This window comes from Monopterus albus, unplaced genomic scaffold (assembly GCF_001952655.1).
Source record: "Monopterus albus unplaced genomic scaffold, M_albus_1.0 scaffold116.1, whole genome shotgun sequence".
Taxonomy (NCBI): Eukaryota; Metazoa; Chordata; class Actinopteri; order Synbranchiformes; family Synbranchidae; genus Monopterus; species Monopterus albus.
In genome coordinates, this window is record NW_018127996.1 from 172,382 (window position 1) to 182,981 (window position 10,600).

Genomic DNA, 10,600 nt, shown 5'->3' on the forward strand with positions numbered 1-10,600 from the left:
TATCATTTGCTGATGCGTTTCAGATTACAATTTTGGCCAGGCAGTTTTATGAAGCACCTTTTCCTTCAAAGAATGTGAAAAAAGCCAATTTCCCTTTGCCAATTACTTTCATCAGCTACTGTGATAATTCCATTATGTAGGCTGGCTGTGTCCTGCCTCACAGCATCAACCAATTTCCAGCCATATTTATGTTTTAACAATTTTGTTACTGGGATCGGCTTTAGCCCCCCACGACCCTCTTTAGGATAAGTGGTACAGATAATGGATGGATAGAATTTTGTTACTTGAGTAGCTCAGTGAAAATCCTACAGTTAAACTGATAATCCTATAAATCCTTACAGTTTTATTATTTGTGGCAGACATTACAAAAAACTCACCATCAGAAACTACTGCATAATTGAGTTGAGGTGATGATTAAGAGTTTTAAAGTCACTGCTAATAATGTTTGTAATTAATGTGTATCTGTGTACGTTAGCAGGACATCCTCCACCCTGTTGCTTGAAAACATGAATCATCTCGTACTTGAAGGAGCACAGATCTCCTGCTGCTGTAGAGGGGATGACACCATTTTTCAGTTTTTACTGTAGATGAGTGAAGAGCAAAGCACTAAAAACAGTATCTAACAGAATCTCCTGTTGCCACCATATGTCAGTTTGGGTGTGGCAAGCCCAGTGTGTTGGTGTGTACGGTACAAATATTCCTTTAGTTTTTTTTATCTCATAGCCACCTGACAAATAATGTTTCCCCCTTTTTTAAACCTAGTATTATGTGGTATAGCCTGTTAAAGAGAATGGATAGTGATTGAGCTTTAGTTGTTAGTATTAAACATTTGCCACAGTTTTTGTATATAAATAGAAATGTAAAGTGATGCTAGCAACTTTATGAGGTATATTTCAATGTGAACCACAGTAGCAGTGGTGGAAGAAGTACTCAGATCCCTTACTTAAGTAAAAGTAGCAGTAAAATTCTTTGTTATAAATAAAGGTCCCACATTCAAAATGCTACTTAAGTAAAAATACAAAGTATCTTAGCTCTTAAAGTGCTATAAGTAAAAGTACTCATTAACAAAATGACAGATTTAACATTAATGAATATGATATCATAATTGTTGATGCATTGGTGTTCATCACATTTAATGTTGCAGCTTGTAAAGGTGGAGCTAATGTTTAATTGTTTACTTACAATTTGAACTACTGCTGGGTAGCTTGTAAATCTTCCATAGGAGATCAATAAAGTCTTATGATTATACTGTAATTTTTGTATAAAGCTGTTTGTGAAAAGTAACTTAAATTATAAAATGAATGTAGTGAAGTAAAAAGTACAATATTTGCCTCTAAAATGTGGTGAAGTCAAGGTACAAAGTACCATGAAAATACTCAAGTAAAGTACAGATACTGTAGCTCAAAATTGTACTTAAGTACAGTACAGCAAATGTACTTTGTTACTTTCCACCACTGTGGAAGTAGTGGACTGACCACCCGAGATACACACTGCTATTATGGCTAAAAACTAAAGATAGAACTTCTTTACATTGGCATTGTTTGAGTCATGCACACATTCTGTAACCTAATGTCACCGAAGCATTAGCATTAGCTTTAACTCTGCTGGCAAATTGTATTCGTTCATAAGGAACAACTCTCAGAGGGCACACAAAAAAATGAGCCAGCTGGTTGTGCTGTAACTGTTTGTGCAGTTTTCCCCTAGCTGTAGATGTGAAGCGTTGTTTTGTGTGCGTGTGTCCTAGATGAAACCTGCAAGTGGATGCCATGCGTTAAGTGGCTCCTTTGTGGAAGTAGGTTGCTGTGTCTCTTAAAGGAACTTTTGCCTCAGCATTAACACTACAGGGAGCTTGTTATATTTATTACTGTGCAGAGAAGCACCATAATTGTCTCTTCCTGTGCCTGCTCTGCTGGATACATATTCAGAGCAAAAGCACTACATTTGGTTCTCAGGCATCATGTCAAAGCAGCACTGTTTCATTGGATATTTTTAACCAAGCTGCAGTGGTGTCAGAGGTGTTCAAGTTAGAAGCCATACATTTCCTGTGTTATCTGTCACATGTCATGCCAGCAGCAGATTTCTAACAATTTCAGAGACCACCAGTGAAGAGCTTTTTGTAATGAATTCCAGTGTTGTGTCTCTGTTGTGGACTGTTTATAACAGGCTGGACATAGGTGTCCACAAATGGTAGAAACAGAGGGGAAAAGGTTCATGTTTAGGTAAGTTTGACACTAATTCAAACAAAGTGCTTTGTGATTGTTCAAGGGAAACTGACACACCATATCTGTGTAACAATGGGTGTGGAAGTGGGATAGATGAAGTTTCAGGTTGAGTATGTAAGCAGCAACAGTCCGAACACATTACTGTGATATCATGGTAATGATAGAAAGAAAGCGAAGCAGAGTTTGGCACATGAACTTTGACTGCCATGTAGGTGAAGCTCGCTCATAGAGGAGCACAGCTGTTGGTGGACCCAATTAGAGCTTGTTTTCACTGGACCCTGTAAATAAGATGGGGAAAGGGAGGGATGGTGGGAAAGAGGACGAAGAGGAAAGGAAAACAATGATGATTAGCACAAAAACACAAAATGGCATGAGTAAGGCAAAAGAGAAGAAAAACGATAAGAGGTATAAAAATGACTGAGAAACAAACTTGGGGGGTGGGTAGAGCTCTCTAGGCAGAACTCATTCACATGCAGAGCCAGCCGCGGTGCGCCTCAGCAGCCTGGCTCTCTGATTGGTGGAGCACGATGCGGTTCTCTCCCCTCCCCCCTGTGAGGAAAGAGGTGCAGCAGGGACATCAGACCCAGACAGCACAAGGCTTGACTGCTGAAGCAACGTTTTTCTAAAGCTCTCCTTAAGATGCAGTCTGCAGAGCATCCAAGAACAGACTAGATAATAACACAGACCTGATCTCCTACAGCACAGCAACTACTGGGCTTAGGTGCTTATCTGACATTAGATTTGAGTTGATTTTTTACCTTTACCTAGTAATATCAGTTAAAGGCGACAAAGCTGTCATCGAGTGCTTACAATTTACCGCACTGAGAAGGACGGCCGGCGGTCACTATGGGCAGGCAGGGACATGATACCGCTGCTCCAACTCCTGGGATGCGTATGCAGTGCTCCCAGAGCAAGCTGAGTCTGTCTGCATCATTTGAGGCACTGGCTGTCTATTTCCCCTGCATGAACTCCTTCGATGAGGAGGATGGAGGTAAGATGACAACTGAGGAAATGTCACAGCAGCAGTGAGGGAGGAGATGGATTTAGGAGTAGTGGGAAGATGCAGAGGTATTGATTGTGGGGAGGACTGGAAGATGTAATTAGTTTAATTAGAATGTCACTGTGATAATATGCTGCATTAGTTGTGTCTGCTCTGTCTGCATCTCCAGAGCAGACAGCGGTGGTGCTGTTATCATAGATGCGTACAGAAACCAGTCTTTTTGCTGAAACACTTTTCTCGTGCTTGTCTAACCAGCAACATCTCATTTCCCCTTGATCATTTTGAAATGTGATTCTGTGAATGGCAACAAAGTATTTCATAAGTGGAATGAGTCATTGTTTAGTATTTTGTGTATGGCAGTGCTTATTTGGCTTAGAAATACAAAGTTGTTCATTGACTGTTGCTTCACATTTCATGAGCAGTAGTAATGAGGCCTACTGTGCCATATGTGTTTATGTCTATGCCTCCCAAGATGCTCACACTTCCACTGTTGGCAGCCAAGCAGCTCCACTAGACTCTGTCAATTGTCTTTCCTGTCTGGAAAGGGTGGAGACTTGACCCTTTTGGTGTTGAGCCAGTTTGCCAGTTTTAGGCAGCTTGAGGCTTGCCAGGTGCTTAGCAAAAGCACAAGTGTAACCGGTGCAACCAGTGTTGATAATGCTCTCATCTTTGACACATTACCAGACTTGCCATTCCTTTAAATGCAGTTGTGTGCGTATTTTTGTCACTAACTGTTTCACTAACTGGGAACTGTTTCAGATTCACAGCCTTTAAATGAAAGTCTATGCCATGGTGCATTTATGGATCAGTCTGTTACAGTTTGCAGTGAGAATGGTTTCAGCGGCCTTTGGTTGCACATTATAATTACCTATGTGTTGAGATTACAGAAGCAGGATAGCATATGCATGTGATTTAAATCAGCAACTCTAACGCCTACATGTCAGGATTTGTGGAGCAGAGCAGGAGAATCGATTCTCTATTTTGAAAATGGCACATCAGTGTTCACTGATAACATCTGACTGGCAGATGAGATCTACGAGCTGCGGCTTGCTGCAAACGTCAGAGATGACCTCTGAGGTTGTGTTCTCTATTGTAATGTGTGAAGAGCAGGAAGAGGAGGCAGGGTGGCTGAATAACTGAGGTTTCAAGGCTGAAAGGACCACAGAGGGCCCACTGGTGATTAGGAATACTGTACAGGTCTAGACATGATTCATACATTCACAAAATTAGAAGGTGAAAATCATACTGGCTCTATGAATAGGTAGCCTATCGTTTACCATCACTTTGTACCTGAAAGTGAAACTCTGTCTTGTTACTTTCATATGGCTTTGCAATGATTCTCTGACCTTTGGGAAATAACACAATGGTGCTATTCTGCATTCATTTGTGGAAAAAAGAAGAAGAAGTTGCATAACTGTGATATATGTCATAACATTTAGTGTTAGTTCATCTTTGGTTGCACAGCCATAGATATGTGTCATAACATTTAGTTAGTTCATCTTTGGTTGCACAGCCATGTATGACATGATTTTAAACCTTTTTCAGGTGCTATAATACCTGTTTAACAGGACTTAATGGCTGAATATGAAGTGAATTATCTAATGCAACAACACTGTGGGTTTTAGCTCTTGAGTTCATTTTAAGCTCCTAAGCATTTATGCTGTATGTTCTGATTACTGGCTCTGTGCTCAGAATGAAGGCACATTGCTGTCCTCTTTTTCACTGAGATATAATATAACACATACAATGGTAGTGATGCTGTGTGTGTGTGTGTGATTGCCAGGTGTGTTTTGAGTAGTGCAGCATTCATAGTGTACTTTCGTGTAGGTATGTATGTATATATCTGCCACAGGTGCGGCCATGCAGGATGTCAGAGAAGCTGGGTGGAGATGGGCAGCATCAGGGCTAATTGGGGGTGTCAGGCTGTCGTTTTGGATCAGTTAAGATTGGGTGTTTGGTGGAGTGTGGACTCGCTACAGTTTCCACAAGATGGCTGGCAATCTGGCACAGACCACATGAGGGCTGTACATGTTGTTCGGCCCAATAGATACACAAAGAACCAGATTTCTGTAGAGCTTGTGGAACTGATGATGATGTTTGATTGTCGCAGTAAAATTGTTATGCTGCTTCCTGGAATAAATAACACAGATGTCTTGGTGTAGAGATGGCTTCCAGTTCAGTTGATGTTGGTGTTTAGTTTTTCTATGAGCCACTGAAAGTATGGGTATGTGAGTAATAATCCATGTGAATGCGACTCACAAAATAACTGAGAGTTCACGTCCCTCTTTCTTTCTCTCTCTCTTTCTTTCTTGGTATGTGTCGTTCTTTGAGCAGAAGCCGGAGGTAAGAAGCTGCGCAGCACTATCCAGCGGAGTACAGAGACAGGTCTGGCGGTGGAAATGAGGAGCAGGATGACTCGGCAGGCCAGCCGGGAGTCCACAGACGGCAGCATGAACAGCTACAGCTCTGAGGGAAAGTAAGGAGACAAGGACTCACACTCTGAGGACAGTCACAAAGCTTGTAGTCTTATTTTACTGGGAACAGTTGGCACATACATAGCAAAGAGTTCAAAACTTGATTGACGGCTCATATTAGGCTTCACTTTTCCTATTCCTCCGTAGATGAGATAGGCTACAGCCACCTGTTGGCCTAAAGCTTTGTCTTGTTTACTCAAGATGGCTGTGCTGTGCTAAACAGTGTGTGTTCCTCTGTTTCAGTCTGATCTTCCCCGGGGTGAGGCTCTCCTCAGACGCCCAGTTCAGTGACTTCCTGGATGGACTGGGCCCTGCCCAGCTGGTTGGGCGACAGACATTGGCTACTCCATCTATGGGTGAGAACAGGAATCTTTTTATTCAGTACTTTTACTTTCATCCTGGGAGTAGCTATGTGCACGTAGAATCGTAAATTTAATGAACCGAGATTAATCATCTTGTAAGTTTCATCCTGATTTCATACCGTAAAATATCAATCTATTGTGTTTATTGATCAGGTGACATCCAGATTGGCATGGTGGAGAAGAAGGGAGCATTGGAGGTGGAGGTCATCAGAGCCCGTGGCCTTGTGGGAAAACCAGGTTCTAAGGCACTGCCAGGTAGTTTAAGTTCTCACACCACCATTACAGGCATTGTACACTTTGATAATAAATTTGTCGTAAATGTTGATAAATTGTGAGTGATACAATTTATAAAACTTGCTCTTCTCTGCTCTCAGCACCATATGTAAAGGTCTACCTTTTAGAAAACGGTGTCTGCATAGCCAAAAAGAAAACAAAAGTAGCAAGAAAAACCTTGGATCCTCTGTACCAGCAGCAACTGCCGTTTGAGGAGAGTCCGGGAGGAAAGGTTTTACAGGTAGATGATTCTTTTAGACAGTGAGGTCGTACAGTAACTCAAGTAAAAGCTTAGAATCAGTCTTACCATGTCTACACTTTGAGTAATGTTTTAACTCCTTGTGTTCTTCCTTGCAGGTCATTGTATGGGGTGACTATGGACGTATGGACCATAAATCATTCATGGGAGCAGTTCAGATACTGTTAGATGAGTTGGACCTGTCCAACATGGTGATTGGCTGGTTCAAGCTCTTTCCTCCTTCCTCACTGGTGGACCCCACGCTGGCCCCACTGACAAGAAGAGCTTCCCAGTCCTCACTGGACAGTTTCTCTCGATCATAGCAGCATGTGGACTGATAGCGTTGTTGTAGCAGCCAGTGTTGCGATTCCAGGTCACGCTCCCCGGTTACACTGCATGCTTGATGTTGTGTCTTCTGAGCCTGTTTCTAGGGGTGCAGATGTGATTTTGAGCAAAAATGTCGCACACAGCGTGCACATGGTAAAGCGTGTTGCAGGCGCCTGGCGGCCGGGGCTGCCAGGTGCTGTTGTTGTTTTTTGGAGGAAGCTGGAATTAACTCCTTAGCACGAGGAATCTGTCAGTTCCAGGTTTTCATCCAATTTGAAGCCATGGGGGTCAGTACTGGGAACTGCTAAACAAGTTCTACAGAAGCCCTTTTTGAATGAAAAATAAATGTTTTGCTTAGATTTTTTTATTTTTTTGTTTTGCTTTCAGTTTTTTTTTTTAATATGTCAATGTACTTGTATCTGAATGGGGCGACAGTGTTCCTAACAAAATGCTTGGTCACGCCACGCCAACAGACCTAGCTGTGTAGATGGGGTTCTTGCAGACCGTGACTTGGGTGAGGTATGTCCCAGCTTGTATCCACGCTCCCCAGAACCCAAAAGAAATGCCCCACGTACTCTGTGTTTATGTACTGGATAAAACTGTACTGGTTAATCACCTGACGTGGCTCACATCAGCACTCCAGAATCTACAGTAACAATCCAAACCCCCTAAAAAAAATGTACAATCTACTATCTTTCTTTCTCTGTTGATATATTGTATGAAAAATAAATTAGAAAAAAAAATATTTTTTCCCTTTTACTTCATTTGCATGGACACAAATTTAGCTGAATAAAAAAAGAAAATTATTTTCTTGAGGCTGCAACTTGCAAAAAAGATAGAGAAAAATAAAACGGATCAGCCATTTTCAACAATTTATATTATTTTTCAAGAATAATTTTAATTAGTGCATGGTTTTCAAGGGGAGCGAATGCAACATTGTGATTAAAAAAGACATTGTTATTCTTTAGACCATTCACAAGTCTGCGTTTCGCAGACGTGCAGATAAGGGAAACCTAACAGAAACTTTTGGAGTTACTTAACAGAAAATGTTTATGTGACAAAAACTGATAATGAAAATAAATGTTAATTATTTATTTTATTGTAAAAGGCTTATGCCTTATAAAGATAAACATTATGTGCAAATTGTACATGTTTCTCTTTTTCTTCCTTGTCCCAGGGTACTTCTCATTGTACTGGTCATTGCTACCATTCTTGTCCAGATTTTAGGACTGTCGGTTCTTTTACACCTCTGTATTGTTTCACTATGTATTTTATTTTGGATTTGATTTGTTTGACAAGCATGTTGAAAAGGATTTTCTGCAACATGGCTTGGGCACACCTTACAGTAACTCAGCATGTTTTGATAAAGAAAATGTTTGGATTTTTTGCAGTTTCTTGTACAGTGCATGTCAACTTCATTACTTTTCTCCTTCACCTTCAACTGAACTCTGCAGCAAATTGGTTCTTGGTCTTCCACGGCCAGTTATTGAAGTTGGAACAAAAACATTCCACCCTCAAGATCATATTTTCTTTCAGGTTTTTGAGGAAAAAAAAGTGACAAGGAAAATATTTTCTAATTAATGGAGGTTGAAGAAACAGTTGTGATTGCAAGTGTATTTTATTTCAGTATTGCTGACAAACATGCAAAAATAATCTGTACTGGTACAGCAAGAGGTCTAATCAAGGGGCAGCAAACATGCAAGGAATGTGTGTTGCTGTGGTTCAATTTTACAGGCGCTGTTTGTGAAGATGAGCTAATCACTAGTTCATATAGCAAAGGATATTGCCACAGGAACTGTTTTTTTTTTGTTTTAATGAAAATGAAATTAATTTACTATATTTTTGTTAGTTTTATTTAAAAGCCAAGACCAGTTTATTTTTTATTTTCTATTTTTAGTAATTACAAATACTTCTTATGTCTGGGAAGTATATGAATCTTATAGTTGCAGTATGTCTGAATGAAATTGAACTGAGGCATTATTTCTTTTCCACACGACGTAAATGTGTTTTAACGCCCAAGAAAACATTGTTACAAGCTACAGTATATATATATTTTCATTTCAATTTTCATTGCATATGTCTTTAGATGTCAGAATTTGAATAAACACACTACCATGAATAGACTGATAGACTCCTTTGGAACAGGAAAAATGCCTCATGTGATAACAAAGACATAAGTTATTTATCCTTGAATGCCTTTTCTTTTTGTCTTCTTGGTGCAATGTGTTAATGCCAAGGCTATGTCTTGGTAAAGTATGGTTGAGTACAGAGATTTATGTAAGTTATTTTTCAAATTAAAAATAAAAAAAATTAATATTACACTGATGCCAAGTGTTGGGTGATGAAAGATGAACACACATATTCACACACAAGTATACAATATGCTCTTTATAAAACCTTCAATGAAATTATGTAAGAAGTAAAGGAAACACTGCAGCAGATCTTATTTCACTTCCACAATTCTGGCAAGTGCGTGAAACACACATGAACAAAGAACTGGCAGATAGGCAGATTTTTTTCAAGACAGATCAAGCTACGATGATGCTGGGAACTATGTTCCACATAATGCAAGTCATCAGCATATTTTCTTAGTTAAACCTACTTTGCACTGCAGGCTTTCTAATAATCTGAACTCTCTATAACTCTGCTATCTGATCAAGCCACTAAACTAAACTTCATACATAAGAGTGAAACTCCCTTTTAAAATAAACTGAAAAGTGAAATTTGCTTATTAAAGTCATGACAATATGGTCGTGCAAATGCTTAGTTTTTGACACAATCATCTTCATGAATAAAGCTCAGGGGCAAGTGCGTTACAGCTCCAGTGATCAGATAGTTTCATTTCAGCATGGTTTCAAAGATTTTCTGTTTGAACCCTACATTAAAACTAAACACAGAAAGGGTCATTCATTCTTTCATTTCTGTTTAAGTTATTATTTATGACAGTTTCATATTCCTCTCAGGAACCTTCACACTGACTCTTCACCAGCAGCTTTTGTGAAGGGTTTTGTTAGTTCTTTGGAAAAATCTGCTCTGAAATCATCAGAAGCAGCTGTCGGATTAACTATAATTATTGTACTACTATTCAAAAACATTACAATATGGCAATATTACAACAATGTAACTAATTCTCACACTCATGTTTGCTTATTGCTGTCCACAGTCACTCCTTTTAAAAACTATTTTTTTGCTTATACCTGTTTGCTGTAGCTTGAATGCCTTCAGGTTTTACACCAACCCGTACTTAGCGATAGGCAGCTCTGCATACCTTAATAAAATGTTTGATTCTTAAACCAAAGCACAACAGTATTACATACTGTCAAAATTCAGCCTCATGCTAGGTTTGTTTGCTTCTGCTTTTGGTTCAAAAAATAGGGATGACTGAGAAATGACGAATGGCTGAGGTTTGGTGACAGGCAGGTTCCCGTTTTGGCTGTATTTAAGGAGACTGTGTGCATGAGACTATGTACCAAAATTTATTTAGCAGGTTTGTCCTTTGTGATTGCCTTCGGTTAAAGCTTAAATGTACAGATTTATCAAATTCAACATGAATCTTCTTTGACTTCACTTATAATACACAGGCTGATCTATATGCTTTTTTTTTTTAGTTCAGTGTTTTTTTAACCTCCTCGTTCTTTCCAATTTTGCTTCACAGTGTTGTGCTCTGCCACAGATTCTCCTTTAAAATCCAGGATGCTACTCTT

General features: G+C 39.6%; 1 protein-coding gene across 26 annotated transcripts in view; it reads left to right on the top strand.

Annotated features, from left to right (window-relative positions):
* The window catches only part of rims2a (regulating synaptic membrane exocytosis 2a), a 78,954-nt gene extending 69,764 nt beyond the window's left edge, over positions 1-9,190 (top strand). For 25 of the 26 annotated variants that reach the window (XM_020611628.1, XM_020611632.1, XM_020611610.1 and 22 more), the window contains 5 exons: positions 5,557-5,698; positions 5,940-6,052; positions 6,212-6,313; positions 6,433-6,572; positions 6,689-9,190. In XM_020611628.1, the coding sequence (XP_020467284.1) occupies positions 5,557-5,698; positions 5,940-6,052; positions 6,212-6,313; positions 6,433-6,572; positions 6,689-6,892 (701 nt within the window). In that variant the 3' untranslated portion in view covers positions 6,893-9,190. Of the gene's footprint in view, positions 1-1,404; positions 3,214-5,556; positions 5,699-5,939; positions 6,053-6,211; positions 6,314-6,432; positions 6,573-6,688 lie in introns of those variants that run through there. The other variant, XM_020611638.1, reaches the window with a different exon arrangement.
* Positions 9,191-10,600: the final 1,410 nt, after the last annotated feature.